The sequence below is a fragment of the Octopus sinensis genome, linkage group LG25 (assembly GCF_006345805.1).
Source record: "Octopus sinensis linkage group LG25, ASM634580v1, whole genome shotgun sequence".
NCBI classification, from domain to species: Eukaryota; Metazoa; Mollusca; class Cephalopoda; order Octopoda; family Octopodidae; genus Octopus; species Octopus sinensis.
Window position 1 is genome coordinate 6,738,194 of NC_043021.1, and position 20,093 is coordinate 6,758,286.

At 38.8% G+C, this 20,093-nt stretch overlaps 1 protein-coding gene across 4 annotated transcripts in view; it reads left to right on the plus strand.

Annotated features, from left to right (window-relative positions):
* Positions 1-20,093, plus strand: part of LOC115224221 (homeodomain-interacting protein kinase 2) — a 225,363-nt gene that overhangs the window by 179,944 nt on the left and 25,326 nt on the right. For all 4 annotated transcript variants that reach the window (XM_036513303.1, XM_029794999.2, XM_029794998.2 and 1 more), the window contains exons 6-11: positions 3,415-3,599; positions 5,510-5,675; positions 7,233-7,467; positions 9,769-9,860; positions 11,494-11,556; positions 12,573-12,794. In XM_036513303.1, the coding sequence (XP_036369196.1) occupies positions 3,415-3,599; positions 5,510-5,675; positions 7,233-7,467; positions 9,769-9,860; positions 11,494-11,556; positions 12,573-12,794 (963 nt within the window). The remainder of the gene's footprint in view (positions 1-3,414; positions 3,600-5,509; positions 5,676-7,232; positions 7,468-9,768; positions 9,861-11,493; positions 11,557-12,572; positions 12,795-20,093) is intronic.

Below are 20,093 nucleotides of genomic sequence, written 5' to 3' on the forward strand. Positions count from 1 at the left end.
GTTGAATGATGTAGCCTTAGACATACTGTCTGAATAAATAATTTTAAGAAATTAGATGGTCTCTTATGCCCTTACTTCATATAAAGATAGGGAGGTCCCCGTGGCTAAACCACTTAACTCAGCATCTACCGGATTAATACTGATTTAAGATTAAACAATATAATTTATCTAGGACAGAATTGTCCAGCGTTACTTTATATGTTGTTTAACCCCAGACCAAGCATAATTAAATTTACTGTGTCTGGAACACCTTTTATCACAGTGTATCTTGGACTGAATTATCATGTCCTTTCTTGTAATGAAGCATATATATATATCTTGAGGCAAGTGAGAATCAAAATCGATCAACATCAATGGAAATTGTAGCTGTGATACCAGCGCCGGTGGCATGTAAGAGAACCATCCGAACGTGGCCGTTGCCAGCGCTGCCCCGACTGGCCTCCATGCCGGTGGCACGTAAAAAGCACCATCCGATTGTGGCCGTTTGCCAGCCTCGTCTGGCACGTAAAAAGCACCCACTACACTCACAGAGTGGTTGGCGTTAGGAAGGGCATCCAGCCATAGAAACATTGCCAGATCAGACTGGGCCTGGTGCAGCCTTCTGGCTTCCCAGACCCCAGTTGAACCGTCCAACCCATGCTAGCATGCAAAGCGGACGCTAAACGATGATGATGATTATATATATATTTTTGCTGTTATTTCAAGCCAGTTGAGTGACCACATAGAGAGAATTCTTTGTTGGCTTGTTATACACAAATTATTATTATTGAGGTGCTATCTCCTGTGAAGGTCACTTAACCTGCTAGACTCTCCTTCAAATCATTTAGTATTTTTGAAAAGAAAAGAGATTGGCAGGTCCTGTCTGTACCAGAAGCAACCTGGGGCTAAACAACATCAACATCTAAGGAGGCATTGGCTAACAATCTTTGGAATGCATACATACTGCCTGAAAGAGTGATATCTGGAATGTCTTTGATCATAGGTCAGCCTTATTAGGGCTGACGTGAGGTTAAACAATAATCTCATTAATAGGTCAGTTGAAAGACAAACAAAATACGTATATTGAAAGGGAATTTAACAAGGATCTAAATATTAAAAAATCAGGGATCTTCATGAATGGTTTTATTGTTGTTAAAAAGAAACCAACCCAAAACATTCTGGGTCCCAGTGCAGCTCTTCCACTTACCAACCCTAGTCAAGCCTTCTTACCCATGTTAAAATGGGAAATGGACCCTAAATGATGATGAAATATGGCTGAGAGATTTTGCTTTGAATTCAGTATATTAGTATTGGTTTTGTTGCCAAGAATTTGGTATTGCACAGTTGGTTTTTTCGTTGTTAAGTATGGCAGACAGTTGTTGCTATGGCCTTAGTTTTATTGTTAAACAGAGCAGACAGATGTTGTTCAGAACTCGGTGTTATGTCAGTAGTATTTGCCATTTCATTTACAAAGGTTAAAATGGAAGATCTTCTTAGTGGGAGCATGTGAAGACATTTTTATTTTTATGCTTAAAAGCGCAGGAGTGGCTGTGTGGTAAGTAGCTTGCTAACCAACCACATGGTTCCGGGTTCAGTTCCACTGCGTGGCATCTTGGGCAAGTGTCTTCTGCTGTAGCCCCGGGCCGACCAATGCCTTGTTAGTGGATTTGGTAGACGGAAACTGAAATAAGCCTGTCGTGTATATGTATATATATATATATATATATATATATATATATGTATGTTTGTTTGTGTGTCTGTGTTTGTCCCCCTAGCATTGCTTGACAGCCGATGCTGGTGTGTTTATGTCCCCGTTACTTAGCGGTTCGGCAAAAGAGACCGATAGAAAAAGTACTGGGCTTACAAAAAGAATAAGTCCCGGGGTCGAGTTGCTCGATCAAAGGTGGTGCTCCAGCATGGCCGCAGTCAAATGACTGAAACAAGTAAAAGAGCAAAGGAAGTGATTTTGTGTGTGTGTGTGAGTGAATGGGCTTAACAACACAAGTGTTTGTTTATTATGATTACAAAAACAGAATGAAAATTGTTTAATTTGTCACTTCGTTAGATTGTGTATGAATGAGTGTGGTGGTATGCTAATCTAACTGGTGACTGTAAAAATGAGGTGCATTGGTACTTAAAGTTTCTTTATATAGATTGTAGTTGGGGTTTAAAGTATGAGAGGAATTTGACAAGGTTGGTGACAGTTGCAATATCCAGGAGTAGGGTTTCATGTTTTTGTGCAAATAGTTTATGGAAAGGAATGCATGGAATATGGTTCTGGAAGCATCTAATATCTATAATGAAATTGTTATTTTATAAATGTTTTGGCTTATATGAACATTTAATCCATAATTGCTAGTCTGACAAAATATATTTTATTTCACTTACGACTCTTTAGGAACTCGTGTGTATATATATATATATATATATATATATATATACATACACACACACACACACACACATTCATACATATATGCACATACATGTATGTATGCATGTGTGTGTATATAAATATATGTGTATATATATATATATGTGAAAAAATTTGGAGTTAACAAGAAGGCATACGGTTGGACATTTATTTCCAATCACTACAATTGTTTCTATGCAATGTAGTTCCCCATGCATGCAGGTACTTGATAATGCAACTGTTTTCCTGCATTATGAGATCTAGTTAAACTCAGGCGATATATATATATATATCAAACAAGAATGTTGAATGTGACTCAGCTGGCTGGCACTTCAGACTCACTGTCAGCAACATTCTAGTTTAAGAATGATAAATTTGTAGTCTACAAAAGTATAGAGTAACCCATCAGATTAATGTTTAAGTAAACAAATTTTTGTAACTGAGCATAAAACAAGCATTAGTATACACATACACACACACACGCATACGTGCGTGTCCCCCTCACGTACACAAGCAGCTGAGAATTCAAGAACATTAGGTATTGTTTAGTAGGGAGTTGGGTTAGGGTTTAATGACAAAATTGATGAAGTTGGAGAGAATAAGGCTGAATGAAGAACTGAATGTTGAATAAAGTTGAAGACTAGGTATGAAACTAGTTATTTGATATCTATGTTATAAATATTTTCACAAGATATTTCTATGTGACAAATATTGATACCACACATTTCTTTCTACGTTATATATATTGATATCACATATTTCCGTATGACAAATATTGACACGCTGCTGTACATGTGATATATATTGTCAATATACATTTTTCTGTATGCTATGAATGCTCATACTTTTCTCTGTGCCAAATATTGATGCAACATTCCTGTCTTATAATGTTACATGATTTTTGTTCTTTTTTATTTGTTTTACCAGATATAAGAATTTCTGATAGCCATGGTATTTTCCTGTTCTAGGCACGTGCAGTCCAGTTGGTTCCATAACCTCTCTAATGCTTCTTACCATTACAGATTAATGTACCACAAGATTTAGAGGGCCGAGAATTGGTTGCTGAGAAGGTAGATCGAAGAGAATTCATAGATTTATTAAAACGTATGCTAACACTGGACCGTGACCGTCGTATCACTCCAGGAGAAGCCCTCAATCATTTGTTTGTTGTTATGGGACATCTTGGAGATTATGGACACTGTAATATGTAAGTTCTTCATTTTGGTTTGCTCTGTTTCAGACTTTCATTATCCGAATGTATCGCTGTCGTGGTTTATGTTTTTTCTTTCTGCAAAACTATAAATTATTTCTTAATTAGCTATTTAATTTCTCAAGTAATTACCAGACACTACTTAATTCTTTTACTACCAGTCCACATCAGACAGCTTGTATTAAAGTGTTCAAATTTCAATTACAATTTCAATCAAAATTTTGTTATTACATTAACGAAGACATAAAATTTCAGAAGATATCCATCTGTCTTTTAAGCTCTGTTCAAAACTTATAAACTAATCATGTTATAATCATTCACAAAATATTCATTAAAAAAAGCAAAACAAAACAGGTAAAAATCTTTGTGCACCAACATTGCATTTCTAACAAACAGACTGCTTGTATGTTTAATTTTTCGGCTGTGTTATTAAGAAGCTCCTTTAGGTTACCATCTGGTTTTGGATTCAGGCCCACTTCTATAGTTCTGGGCCAACCAGTGCTCTGTGAGAGAATTTGGTTGACAAAAACTGAGTGGAAGCTTGTCATATGTGTGTGCCTTTGTGTCCCTCTACCCACCTCTTGACTACAGGTGATGGTTTATGTTCCCTTAACTTAGCAGTTCAGCTAAAGATACCGATAGAATTACTACCAACTTAAAAAGTACTCTGATTTGTTTGGCTAAAACCTTTAAGACAGTGCCCCAGCATGGCCATGGAAGAATTTAATGAAATGTCTTTTACTAAATTTCATGATATCATTAATAAGATTCTGATGAAAATTTTAATTCAAATATAAACCCTTTAGTCAGCATGGCCAAAGGTGGATTTGTATCAAAAAGGATTAAGTAATATTCCCGCCACCAACATATTTTTATATTAGGTTGGATCAAATTACCTTTTTTCGGTCAACTACAGGACGAAGGCCTCAGCACATTCTCTCCAAGAACCACGGTCTGATGTGGAGGTCATGAATATGAGCTTGTGATCATACTAGTTGGATGAGCTTACTCTGTGATTTTTATGTAGGTAAAGGTACCTTCTCGATTCATACTGACTTATAAGGGCTGGCTTCTCAGCTTCCATGGCATATATATTCCCCACTTGGATGGGATGCTCATCTGTCACTGGATTTTTGGCAGCTGAGTGGACTGGAGCAATGTGAAATGAAGTGTTTTGCTCAGGAACACAACACGTTACCCAGTTTAGGAATTGAAACCACAATCTTACAATCATGAGTCCAACACCCTAACCACTAAGCCATGCACCTCCTCAGTGATGCTTATATATTTGTCCTTTATTAGTATTCCAAACACTGAAGTGGTGAAGTTTGATCTGTGAATGTTGAGTCTCACAGAGACAATGGTAAGTGACTGAAACCTTTGACGATTAGCTGTGCTTGAGAAGACATGTCAAGCTAAGTGAAATCATAGTTGTGCCCAGTGCTGGTGACACACAAGTGGCACCTGTGTTAGGGAGACATAAAAGGCATTCATGCTGGTGACACGTAAAATGCACCTGTGCATATAACACATAAAAGGCATTTTTATTGGTGACACGTAAAAAAGCATCCTGTACTCTCTCTGTGGAGTGGTTGGCATTAGGAAGGGTATCCAGCTGTAGAAATTGAGCCAAATTGGCTGGAGCCCTGTGCAGTCAAACTATCAAACCCACGCTAGCATGGAGAATGGACACTAAATGACGATGATGATGATTTTATTCTCCAGATTCCTAATTGTTTTGTTAATTAAAATGGTAGGCAGTATATTCTTTGTTGTTAAAAATATGGTAACAGAAAGGGGTTGAACATTTCCATGATTGATTTCGTGTATTTTGGATAAGTCTTCTTGTTTTTCACAAAACTGGTTCTTTTTTTTTTTTTTTTTTTTTTTTGCTTGTTTTTCTCCAGAGTCAAAAGTAGTGTGCAAAGTATGGAAATCTGCCGCCGACCACAAACAATAAGTGCTTATGATCTGAATCAGAATAGTGGATCAGTGGTTGCTAACTTAGTGCCATCATCAACAGGCAATATTACAGTCACATTTAATAACCAAATCAATGGTTTGCCTCCTCAGGTAACATTAACCATTTCTCACTCTCTTTTTCGCTCTTTCTCTCTTTTGCTCTCTCTCCCCTCCCTCTTTCTCTCTCTCTCATATATATATATATATATATATATATATATATATATATATATACATATATATATACATATATATATATAGTTAATCCAAACAAGAAAACACAAAAAAACACAACAACGCGAGGACGTGGAACAAATATAGTATTATTGGACGCTCAGGAAAGAAGGGAAGAAGGAGGGTTTAACGTTTCGAGCGGAGCTCTTCGTCGGAAACATAGGAGAAGGAAAGATCCCGAGAAGGGAAGACAGAGGAAAAAAATCGCCAACGGTACTCATGAGGTCACATTTTTATATATATATATATATATATATATATATAACAATTTAATAAATAAAACATATGCATTCATACATACATATATGTACATACCTACATCTATATGTATATATACATGCATATATGGGTACAGGACACCACAAACGTAGAACACAACGAGAAACGAAAACATAAAATCAAACATGGAAACGGACTTTTTTTAACAACGAAAAAACAGAGTACAAGACAAACAACACAAAGAACATTCCCCTTCTTCAGCTGCCCCTGTGTCAGTCATTTGGATATGAGGTGGAAATTTTGTTCTTATATATATATAGAAAACTGCAGTGTTGGTGGTGTATGCTAAGGCTTACAAAGCTGGAATATATTTAATATAAGCACACAAAAGTTGTGAGGATCAGATTAAAGAGGATTATTTATATATATATAATATATATATATATATATCTACATATATATAAACCTCAATCTTCTGATAATGCCTACTTAATTAAAAATCATTTGCAGTCATTTCACTTGATTTGTCAGTTAATGAAAGCTAATTTACCTTTAATATTTTTCTTAATTACTTCATTTAATTAACCCTGCAGTACTTACTTTTGTTGTTGAGAACAATCATAGAATTTTTTTTACATATGCGTAGGAGTGGCTGTGTGGTAAGTAGCTTGCTTACCAACCACATGGTTCCGGGTTCAGTCCCACTGCGTGGCACCTTGGACAAGTGTCTTCTACTATAGCCTCGGGCCGACCAAAGCCTTGTGAGTGGATTTGGTAGACGGAAACTGAAAGAAGCCCGTCGTATATATGTATATATATATATATGTGTGTATGTTATGTTTGTTCTCCCCAACATCGCTTGACAACTGATGCTGGTGTGTTTATGTCCCCGTAACTTAGCAGTTCGGCAAAAGAGACCGATAGAATAAGTACTAGGCTTACAAAGAATAAGTCCTGGAGTCGATTTGCTCGACTAAAGGCGGTGCTCCAGCATGGCCACAGTCAAATGACTGAAACAAGTAAAAGAGTAAAGAGAGTATACACTTAGACACACACACACACACATTCACTTATATGTATTGCTGCATATTAAATATCCCTACACTGGCTAATGTTAGCTTCACTCGAAAGTCTCCTCTGTACTGTGCATGTTAGATTTTAATCATTACCTTTGAACTGACCAATAATGACTTTTTCGTCTTTCTTCTGATACAGGTGGCATCTCAGAACTTTAGTGGAACTGCTCCTCAAGCAACAGAACTTCCATATCTTCAGTATCCAGGCCAGTCAGGCACCACGTACCTGCCCTACCAACCAGGGCCACCACAAGTTGCTACCCAACAGCTTAACCAGCAACTGCCACCACAGAGAAACAGTACTCAGTTCAATCGACATGATCCATTCCGTCAACCTTTATTACCCTCCCTGGTTGTACCTGCCCCCATTCAAGGTAAGTTTACATCTTTTCATATGTTAACTCTCCTCTGCAACTTTCCAACCATGAGGTCCTGTGTTCAGTCTCACTGCATGGCACCTTGGGTGTCTTCTTCAGTAGCCCTGGGCTAGCAAAAGCCTCGTGAATTGATTTGGCTGATATAACTGAAAGAAGCCCATCGTGTGTGTGTATGTAGGTGCATGGCCCTGTGTACACATCTATACCTGAAGATATCCAACTAAATGTGTGTGTTTTTTACATCTAAAATAGCTTGAATACTGATGATTCAAATCTAAAGCTGGATTGAAACATATGTAGGATTTTTTAGGGTTATTTCTTTGGTTATTTATTTTGTTGTTCAAGTCCCCTTATATCCTGAATCTTATCTGTATTACTTTTTCATTGTGATACTAATAAATTTAACCAAGTATCCACTATATATTTTTTCTTCATTTTCTTTTATTAACTTTATATATATATATATATATAATTATAATAAGGGCTTAGAAAAATTTTGCAGCCTATATGCTGAGAAATAGATGCTAAATTGTCCCACCACTCAAAGAAGTCACAAACACACCTGTTGAATTCGATGCAACAAGCTAACGGAAATTTTTAATAAAATGGGTAGTTTATTCATAAACTAACTGGAAATAAGCATAAAGTTTGAATGTTCAAATTCTTCATTCTCCCTATTATCAAATATATATATATATGTATTTATAAGCTCGCTAGAAATGAAGCCAGTATGCTCCGATGGATGTGTAATGCTGGTACTCACACCGGCAGAGTGTAATTACCTTGAGAAAAAGCTGGACCTAAGAAGCATCAGTTGTGTGTGCAAGAGAGACGTTTGCGCTGGTATGGTCATGTGGCGAGAATGGATGAAGATAGTTGTGTGAAAAAGTGCCACACCCTAGCGGTGAGGGAACCTGTGGAAGAGGCAGACCCAGGAAAACCTGGGACGAGGTGGTGAAGCACGACCTTCGAACTTTAGGTCTCACTGAGGAAATGACTAGAGACCGAGACCTCTGGAAGTGTGCTGTGCGCGAGAAAGACCGGCAGGACAAGTGAGTCCACAACTCGTGGCCTCTACATGGGATGGAGCCAGCCTACGTATGCATACCTTCCCTTCTTGGGACACAAAACTCTACTTGTGAAGACGTGTTGAGGCAAGTGAGGATCAGAATCGAAATCGATCAATGGAAATTGCGGATGTGCTACCAGTGCCGGTGGCATGTCGAAACTCTGCTTGTGAAGACCCATTGAGGCAAGTGAGGATCAGAATCGAAATCGATCAATGGAAATCGATCAATGGAAATTGCAGATGTGTTACCAGTGCCGGTGGCATGTAAGAGAACTTTCCGTTTCGCGACGTTGCCAGCACCGCCCCGTTTCGTGTCCGTTGCCAGCCTCGCCTGGCCCTCGTGCCGGTGGCACATAAAACACCATCCGTTCGTGGCCGTTTGCCGCTCTGTCTGGCACCAGTGCGGGTGGCACGTAAAAAGACCCACTACACTCACGAGTGGTTGGCGTTAGAAGGGCATCCAGCCGTAAAACAACTGCCGATTTGACTGGGCCTGATGAAGCTTCTGGCTTCACAGACCCCAGTAGAACCGTCCAACCCATGCTAGCATGGAAAACGGACGCTAAATGATGATGATGATGATGATGATATAGGTGCCAGTGCTGCATAAAAGCACCCGTGTTGATGCCATGTAAAAGTGTCCATGCTGGTGTCATGTCAAAAAAAAGCACCCATGCCACTATCACATAAAGGTACTAAATTAAAAACACCCAGTACATTTGGTAAAGTGGTTGGTGTTAGGAAGGGCATCTAGCCATATCAACCATACCAAAACAGACAAATGGAGCCCAGGGAAGCTCCCCAGCTGGCCGGCTCCTGTCAAACTGTCCAACCCATGCCAGCATGGTGAATAGACGTTAAATGATGATGGTTACGAGAGTAGGGGGTACGTTTGTGCATATGTTTGTGTTGATATCATGGTCGTAAACAAGCATCACCGTCATACAGGTGGTGTTGTTCATTTCCAGTCTTCCATGAAAACATTTCTGGTCATGGGGAGAATGTTACCTTACTGGGAAATAGATAAATGTTGGCAACAGGGAGAGCATCCAGCCCGTAGGAAATCTACTTCAACAAGTTCTGCCTGACCCATGCAAACATGGAAAAAAAGTGGATGTTAAATGATGGTGATGATGTTGGTGTTGTTTTATAATGGTATTGACAATTATTTATTTTTCAATATACGTCTTCCTTTGTCTCTTCTATAACGGATATTCTATTGATTTCAGGTCTCAACTCACCAAATCGATATTCTAATGTTGTTCCTATGGTTACACAAGCTCATCAAACACTACAACTGCAACCACAGATTATGTCACAGGTAATACCCTCTCTCTCTCTCTCTCTCTCTCTCTCTCTCTCACCTCCTTGCTAATATATTTTGTACTAGCCACGTGTCTACATATTAGCCATCTTCCCATCTATACTCTATTTGAGCCAACAATGGAACCTCAAGATAGTCACTCAATCTGTAAATGCAATCAAATCTTCACCCTATCGTTTGTCTTTTTTTGTCGAAGAAAAAATAAATAAAACCATTCCTAGTCACACGTGGTGGCTCTTCTTACAGTTAACATCTCAACTTATCAATGGACACACTATGAAATTTGTTGTTTAGCCCCAGATATTCTCTGCTCAAAAAGAACCATGACCAAAGGCATTCTAAACATGACCATTTCACATTCTATCCAAATGTATCTAGAACTGCACTATCCAGTGTGTCCGTTTCTTCACAGACCCTTTTTTCTTTTTATTGCTGGAGCATGGAAGAAAGTACCCATGTTAGTTGTTAGCTGTCAAAACACTACACTACATCCTTCAAAACTTCCATGTTTCCTGAAATTTGCCAATGATACACCTGATGTCCTCCACCCCGTTTTCTTCTTAACCCTTTCGTTACCAACCAGGCCAAAACCGCCTCTGGCTCTGAAGTACAAATGTCTTGTTTTCATAAGTTTTGAATTAAAATCTTCCACCAAACCTTAGTCACAATTTATGTTCCTGACACTAGCTTAATGATAACCAAGTTATTTTACTAAATTCTTTGTTATATTTAAGATAATTAAAAGAAACACAGAGCATCTCAAAATAAATTTGGTAACAAAAGGGTTAAAAACTTATTCACTGTTCACTTCCTGTGCATATTCTATGTACTGTTCATGCCTTATTGGTTACTTTTTCTAATGAACTGTAGTATACTTAATCACTGCATACAGTAATTTCATTATTATTATTTTATCATTATCTATAACAATGTGATTGTCATTTAGGTGCAGTGAATATTCACTTCAAAAATAAAAAGGGCTAATTAATCTCTTCTCGAGTGTAATGATATAAGGATCAACGGTTACTGGGCCTAAACAATAATCACATAGTTAAACCCAGATCAACCCTGATTGAGCAACAAACTAGTAGAAATCAAAAGTATGTGAAGGGAGATTTGGCTATTAATTCTAGTAGATTCAATGATCCCTTATAGGCTCACTTTTTTTATGAGTTTCAACTAAGTAGAACGGAAAAAAAATTAGAAAAAATTTCAATCAATAAATAATGTAGAAACAATTGTCTTCTCTTTGAGTTTGACTACATTGAATGGGAGTATAATAATATTTAGTCTGTCACATCAAGACTTATTACAAACAGTGAAGGCTGAGGTTTAAGTTGTTATAACGACTGTGTGAGAGCATGTGAATATTTGTATCTCCTTGTGATCTTGCTTTATTGTTGTGAATAAATGTCATTCATTTCCAATATTCTTTGAAAATGTATGTCTGGCCAGGGGCAAAATATCATCTTGCTTGGAAACAAGGTAAGGGTTGGCAATGGGCAGGGCATTTGGTTGCAGAAACCTCACCTCAATAAACTCTCGGCTGACCCATGCACACACGAAAGAGAGGGTTTTAAAATGATGATGATGATGATATATTTAATACGATCTCGGTTTATCTTTACAGACTGTCACCACCCAACATCTAACGCCGGTCATCGACAGGGGTCGTGGTCAAGTGTTCATGACGGTAAGTTATTTCACTCTAACAAATCTTCTTTCAGCATCTCTTCCCTTATCTGTCTCTGTTTGGTCCTAAAATATTTTGAAGACGCTCGACCTTTATTCTCTAGAAAAACGCCGCCGCCATGGTGATCTCATTCTCACTCACAACATCATAAGCAGAAAGTGTAACCTTTCGAAAGAGCTGTTCTTCACTCCTGCTCCAGAGCGTCGGCTGCGGGGTCACTCCGAAAAGCTCTATCTGCGACGATTTCATCTCAGTCGAAGGAGAGGGGCTTTCTCCGTCCGGGTTGCGGATCCGTGGAATAAGCTGCCGGACAAGATAGTGAAGATGCCAACGACTGCTCAGTTCAAATTCTCTCTTGACCAGAAATGGCCTGAACTCTTTGCATGAACACCCTCCCTGTACATAACTCCATGTCCCCCTACATGGCCTTGCTTTTTGCTTTTTGAGCCAAAAAATTAACTTAACTGAACTAAATGCTGCATACATTGAATGTGTTAACTTACACTGAACTTTGTATCGAGTCATCTGTCTTTCTCTAGGAGCACTCCGTCGGTTACAACGACGAGGGTTCCGGTTGATCCGATCAACGGAACAGCCTGCTCGTGAAATTAACATGTAAGTGGCTGAGCACTCCACAGACACGTGAACCCTTAACGTAGTTCTCGGGGATATTCAGCGTGACACAGAGAGTGACAAGGCCGGCCCTTTGAAATACAGGTACAACAGAAACAGGAAGTAAGAGTGAGAGAAAGTTGTGGTGAAAGAGTACAGCAGGGATCACCACCATCCCTGCCGGAGCCTCGTGGAGCTTTTAGGTGTTTTCGCTCAATAAACACTCACAACGCCCGGTCTGGCAATCGAAACCCCGATCCTACGACCGCGAGTCCGCTGCCCTAACCACTGGGCCATTGCGCCTCCACTGTCTTTCTCTACACATATTCTCACTAATATTTACAAAATCAAAACTCAATTTAACATGTTCACGTAATTAATTTGCCATTGCTCTTCTTTTACAGAATGCACCTATGAATTCCTGGCATGGAAACAGACAGGTAGTGGTGAGTTCTTGGCCACAGCAAATCCCAGCTTTAACTTCCCAAAGATCTATTCAGCAACCTGCCGCCACTGCTGTCATTCCCGACACTCTACCCACTCAGGCTGTCTCCGATAGCTGGCGCCGTTCAATTGTATTGGCAGGAGAAGATCTTGAGCAAGCGCCACCTGCAGTGGTACCCTTGGTATGCTGTTGTTGTTATTTAAAATATATCACTTTTTGTCTCTATTCCCTGCATATTGAAAATTATCCACTTCTATTTGTTTCTCACTGAATCTATGATAAATCGGTCCAGAAAGATAGTCTTTTATTAGCCTCTGAACAAGTCTTAATGATATTAATTGTAATGTTTATATATACATATTTTCTACTTCTTGTTAATTGGGTTTGTTTTATTTATTCCACTAATTAATCAAATTTTTTTTTTTGGTCACCTATTAAGTAAAATGCAATTTTGTCTATAATTCTAAACTATGTTTTAATTTGTCAGTTATTTTTAGTCAAGAAGTGTTGTATACATTTAGGTCCAACCAGGTCCCAAGTGTTGCACATTTAGGTTCGTCCAAGCCCCATTTGTTACCTATTTACGTCCATAAAGAATTTCAATATAACTAAAATGTTCTTTCTATTTTATCAAACTATAAATACCTACTCACACATCCACACACACCCTAACAAACTCGTAAACTATTTATATGTATGTATGTATGTATGTATGTATAAAGCATTCTAGTTGTGTGTGTGTGTGTGTATATCAGAAGGCTTCTATCTGGAATATAAGGTATCTTTTCTCTCACAGAATAAAATAATTTATCCCAGCCTGGGAACTTATTTGCTGATAGAGGCTATGACTAATGTTGCTATTATCATTTTTTTTTATTCTACTGTTAGTTTCCCCACTATATTTGTCTGTACTTCTGCCTCTCTTGTTCTTCATTTTGCTTGAAATCTCAGCAAAATAAAGACCTATTCTGTCTAGTGTCAACTGCTGGAATTGAATCGCCATAAAAGAAGTCAACCTAGGTAACAGGGAAGTCTTGTTTCATCACAAAACTTGTTAAAAATAAGTTGTTTGTGTTTCTTTAACCCTTTAGTGTTTAAACCGTCCATATCCGGCCCAAATAATCTACCTGTTTTCTGTTAAAACTGCCCAGATTTGGTATCTCACACCAACCTCTAATGTCAATCTAAAAACAGGTGATAACATCATCGAAATCTTGAGGCTACGAAATAATGCATGATTAGCTTAAAACAATATGGATGAATAAATATTATATTTGACAGAATAATCTGAATGCTAAAGGGTTAAAGAAAGAAATGAATTAAGTGCAAGAGACTTGCCCGACAAATAACAATCGGATCAGTGTTGCTCCAGCAGATCTATACAAGCAATGGTGATCCAGCCATGACCATTATGTCTTTTCCTTTATATATAAGGGACCACATTGTCCAATGTATCTTCTTTTTTAAAAAAAGTCAGGTGTGATTTGAGGGAGCTTTGACTTTTGTTTCAAGCAAGTCAACTAACCAAGTAGAGAGTGAAAACACTTCTCATCCAGGCTTGTGATATAAAAAGTAGTAAGTAAAGTAAAGTCTCTAGCTGGTGACTGGAGTGGGAGGCTGTCCTCTCGACTAATGTATTGCATGGGTGCGGCTGGATGGTGGACTCTGGTAATGATGTTATTCCACGCTGTCCGATCCATGGCGCTGGCCTTAACATGCTTGAGGTTGATGTGCTGCGAATTCAAGACTTCCTCAATTTGTTTCGCCCATGTCTTCTTTGGTGTGCTGCACTGGATTCTTTAGTGCATGTGTCGCTGGTCTTCCAGTGCCCATCCTCCTGATGTGGCCAAACCACTGTAGCTTCTGCTGCTGAACTCGGTCTTCAATGGTCAGCTGTTGCTGGCATTGTTCTCATCCGCTGTTGTTTGAGATTCAGTAGTGTAGAGAGACATCAAGGCTCTGACAAAGTCACCACATTTCTAATAACATGATATAATAGACTTAAGTCATCATCATCATCATCAACATGCCTGTTTTTCCATGTTTTTTTTTTATGGTGTTGTAGAACTGAGTATCCCTGTTTGTCCCGTGTTGTTGTTTGTGAGGTTCAATATGCTGAAATCTCAACACACCACATCTTCCACTCTCTTCTCTCTCTCTCTCCTCTCTCTCTCTCTCTCTCTCGATTGACACCTGTAGCTGAACTCTTCATTGTTAGCCTTCAGCACTTTTAGTTACATTCACGACCCTACATTTGTATTTGCTTCTACATACATCAGGTATGACTCTTTGGTTTAAAAGCATCTTTCCTAACCATGTAGATTTGGGTTCAGTCCCACTGCATGGCACACTTGGACAAGTGTCTTCTACTATAGCCCTGGGCCAAACAAAGCCTTAAGAGAAATTTGGTAGACAGAAACTGGAAGAAGCCTATTGTGTGTGTTTGTGTATCCTTTGTTTTGATATCCTTGTTTTGTCATTATGTGATGGCTACAAAAGAGCATCATCATCATATAAGCAATGTTATTCATTTCCTGTCCCTTATGGAAAATATGTCTGGCCATGGGGTAATAGTACCTTACCTGGATGCAGGTGAACATTGGTGACAGGAAAGGCAATTGGCTTTAGAAAGTCTGCCCCAACAAATACCATCTGATGCATGGTAAAAGGCCGCGAGCTGGCAGAAACGTTAGCACGCCGGGCGAAATGCTTAGCAGTATTTCGTCTGCCGCTACATTCTGAGTTCAAATTCCGCTGAGGTCGACTTTGCCTTTCATCCTTTCGGGGTCGATTAAATAAGTACCAGTTATGTACTGGGGTCGATGTAATCGATGTAGTCCCTTTGTCTGTCCTTGTTTGTCCCCAGCCCCTTGTGGGCAATAAAGAATTGCATGGTAAAATGAACATTAAATGATAATGATGTTGGCATCAGCTGTTGTTTTTAATGCCTGCTATTTTCTTGACCCTTCCTTCCTCTCGTTTCTCTACTTTCACTGTCCACTTTCAACACTAATTAAATCATCAAGGGTACAGAAGCTATTAACTATGTCCATTAAATCACTTGAGTAACCCATGGTGTTCGTTTTATGGATACTCCTACTGCTAGTTACTCTTCAACATTTTGTGCATCTACAGACTTGGTTCTCTGTTAATACACCCATGATCCCCACCACATATTTAGTGTATCCATTGTTTACACTGAGTACACTGTATCAAGTACCTTGCAGATCAAGCAGAGATGGCACTCAGATGTCTTTCTGTTTTCTATGAACTCCTACTTTGACTTTCATTGACTCTTTCTTAATGCTAACCACTTTATGTGGCACCGACAACTGTGAAGGACAAGCTAGTACATGTGGATGACAGTGATATTAAGACATGTCAAGCGAAGAAAATATTGCTCTCGTCCATACATTCGGGCTTGTCTTTTACAGGTGTTGGTGCCACATAGCAAAAAGCACCAAGCACACTCTAGGAAGGGCATCCAGCTGTAGAAATCAAGCCATGACAGACAGTTGGAATCTGGGCAGCTCCTGTCAAACCGTTCAACCCATGCCAACATGGAAAGGATGTGAAATGTTGATGAGGATGGAACTTTGCTTGGTCTTTAACTATGTTGACTTTTGGAGTCTTGACCATTCTTCCAGCTTTGCAACCATGTGGCTTCTGATCAGCCAGTTCTAGCAGACTTATGATCAAAGGTATATCCACTTTGAGGGTTACTGAGGATTACATTACCTTAGGTGTCATTTTTCCCCTTTTTTTATTATTGGATGATGGGATATAATTTGAGGGTGAGGGAAATTTGATTGTTATTGTCCCACATGTAAAATGTCCTACATATTCAAATCAGAAACTGTCCATTATCAGAGTTCTCTAAGACCCCTTATACAAAAAAATAAATAAAATTTGTTGAAGCTTTTAATAACCAAAACAATGATTGGATAAAAATGGCTTTCAACTGTCCATAAGGTTATTCAATGCATTATAATTTATCTGGTTAATTAATACATAATGATATTTTGCTTAATGTGTGATTGCATGCATATCTCTGAATCTGTAAATTTGAAGATAGATTATTTTTGTCAGTGGCTCCCTCTATTGGATTTGCTGTGTGAATGTTTCTGCTTGACTTGCAGAGGATTCAATTTTGTTGTCAGCACATTATAGTAAATGGACTGTTGAGTTGCAAATGCAGACACTGTGTTGGCTGTGTGTGTGTGTGTGGTTTTGGGAGTTGAAATAAATGACTCATAGTACATATGACTGGCCATGCAATTGTTAGCACTCAACTCATGTGAAAAACCTTCTAGTTTTCAACAAGTGAACGATGTTAAATATTCTCAGTTAACAACAGAAAAGGATTTTTTTTATAGGATGTGAGGAAGTGTGTAATAGAACTCTCTCTCTCTCTCTCTCTATACACACACACACACACTCAGTGCTGTGTGTCCCACACACACTTAACAAGAAAACTTCTCACACACTCTACCACAACCAGCCAAACTATGTCTCTACATATCTTCTCTTCCTCACATTTCTGCTTCATACACTATGCTTACTTCCCCCTCCACACTTTTTTCGTGATATCCTGCCACTTATATTGTGGTGTTCCGAACCTCAAGGTTATGCCCTGGCACTTGTCACCATCTATATCTCTCTCTTCCTTTACTCAACCATCTCAATTATATTCTGATCCCTGTCCCTTTTGAGTATGCCTGGCACTTTGCCACCATCTCTGTCCTGCTGTCTCCTGCCTTCTCTATCCTTTTTCTTCACTTCCCTCTGCTTGGGTAACCATATATCTCCTCAGCAGTAGTGCACCTGTGTTTTCTCTTCAATCCTGATCTCTCTCTCTCTCTCCGGCCAGGGCATCCTTGTACTTCCTCTACAACAAGACACCTGTTTCTGTCTCTCTGTCTCATTATAACCTTTCATCACCTTACTCAAGATCACCTCGTCTAATGCCCTTCCCCTCTTGAAAGTTTTTTTTCTGGTGCCACAAAAAAGAAATACCCAGTACACACTGTAGAAGTGTGGTTGATATTAGGACTTGACTTGAGCAGCTCAATTCATCCTCAATGCTGCATCTCTCACAAACGCTGACCAGGCCTGGCGATTTGAGGCTAACGACCGCATGATCTCCAACCACTCCCTATTGTTGGTATTAGGAAGGATATCCAGCTATAGAAACCATGCTGAAACTGACATGCTGGAGCAAGAGACCTGGTTCTCTGATCTGGTGGTGGATTCTGTCTAACTGTCCAACTCATGCCAGCATGGAAAGCAGATGTGAAATGATGATGATGACGACGATGATGATGATGATGAGCAGCATTGTCTTAATACTTGCAGAGGTGTGAAGATCTAAGTTGAGAATAATAACTTACTACAACAACAACAACATGCAAATGGTTTTATTGAAGGATTAACATTTGGAGAGAAGGAATACTTTAAGGATTCTCTGCTAAACCTAACCTGAAAATATCTGAAAAATCACTAGTGGTGGTGGTGGTGGTAGTAGTAATGTACTAATGGCATTAGTTGTGGTATAATGGTGAACGTAGTGGTTTTGGTAGTAGCCATAACCATAGGTCAAAAATTCATGTCGAATGTAAAATTTTAGTTCGTTTTCTACCTATAACAAATTATCATTACCCCTTTGATCCACCTCCAACTTAAAGCTAATAAGTACCTGTGCTATCACCCTGTCCCCTTGTCTGCTAATGAAGATAAGATCGAATTTCTTCCTTCAGCATGTGAATTAATATTATTGTGAAATTAATTTTTAATTTCTTAATAAATCCTCTTTTTTTTTTTTGTCTGTGAGTCACTAACATAACCACTAGGTTTTTGTTTTCCTTCTCCAATTACACAGCAAATATTAATTAAACAAAAATGTGTTTTGTCTGTCTGCCATTGAGTACATCATCCTTTAATTCATTTATGAAAATTCATATCAATGGCCCACTTGAATTACTTCTTTTCGCTTATAATTTTTTTTCTCTTCTTAATTATATGCAAGTCTGTGAGACTGTTGGTTTAATCTGATTTGGAAACATAATTGTTCTGCTCTAGTTATTAGATTTTTAATTCCCAGTCTTTAGTTCTAAGTATTAATGTTTCTAGATATTAAACAAAAAAAACTTGTTTCACCCTATCACCTAAGTTCTCTCTCTCATGTCTCCACTTCCCAATCATGTGTCCTCTTGACTTGTGAGTCAATGATCTACAAAATATATGTTTCACCCTCTAATCCTGGCTGCTTCAAGTTTGTTAACCATGCATATCTACAATATAGACATTTGTCTGTAATTTGATGTTGTTTGGCTCCAGATCAGTCCAGATCCAGCTGAATTATGATGGAGAATGTTATAAAATAAAATATCTCCATTGTTCTATTCAAGTAGTGTGTATTTAGGACTAGATTGTCTAAAGTGTTCTTTATTTTATAAAGATAATTGTGAGATTTGAAAGAGTTTAGAATTAACAAGCTTAGGCACGGCTGTCTGGTAAGAAGCTTGCTTACTTACCACATAGTTCTGGGTTCAGTCCCACTGCATGGCAACTTGGGTAAGTGTCTTCTACTATAGCCTCAGGCTGACCAAACCCTTGTGAGTGGATTTGGTAGATGGAAACAGAAAGAAGCCCGTTGTATATATGTATAGGAGTGGTTGTGTGGTAAGTAGCTTGCTTACCAACCACATGGTTCCGGGTTCAGTCCCACTGCATGGCAACTCGGGTAAGTGTCTTCTACTACAGCCTCGGGCTGACCAAACCCTTGTGAGTGGATTTGGTAGACGGAAACTGAAAGGAGCTTGTCATATATATGTGTGTGTCTGTGTCGCCACCATTGCTTGACAACCGGTGTTGGTGTGTTTACATTCCCACAACAAGTACTGGGGTTGATTTCATTGAACTAAAAGTTCTTTAAAGCAGTTCCCCAGTATGGCCAGAGATATGGTTCTAAATAAACTGAGTGAAAATTAAAAGTTTGGTTGGCATGAAAGAAGACAGGACTCTGCTGCCACCTGGAAAAAGGCCTTGATGCTCAAAGAGCAGAAACTGATTGACAATCCATCCGATGTATTCATTGTAAACTGGAGGTACACAAGAGATGCAAAGATACAGAGATGCAGACTTTGTATGTAGATGTACAGAAGTGATTAGCAGCAAGAGAACCTGTAAATTGAATTGTTTCAATTTTTCCAGGCAGCTCCTTAGAAGTAGCTGACAGTTTCTGTTGCCCAGAATCAGCAGTAGAAGTGCCCTACCAAAAAAAGCAAGGTAGTCAAAGTAAAAACGTAGGGGAAAAGTTAAAAGGGGTTGTTGCCTATAAATAAGCAAGGCAACAGAGAGGTTTTCTTTCCAGCAGAATACAAGATGCTTATGTACAAAGTGTGGTATTGCATAGTACACTATTATGGATAGGCATTGAATGTGGACAATGTGTAATGTTTGTGTGTGTGTCTCTGTCTCT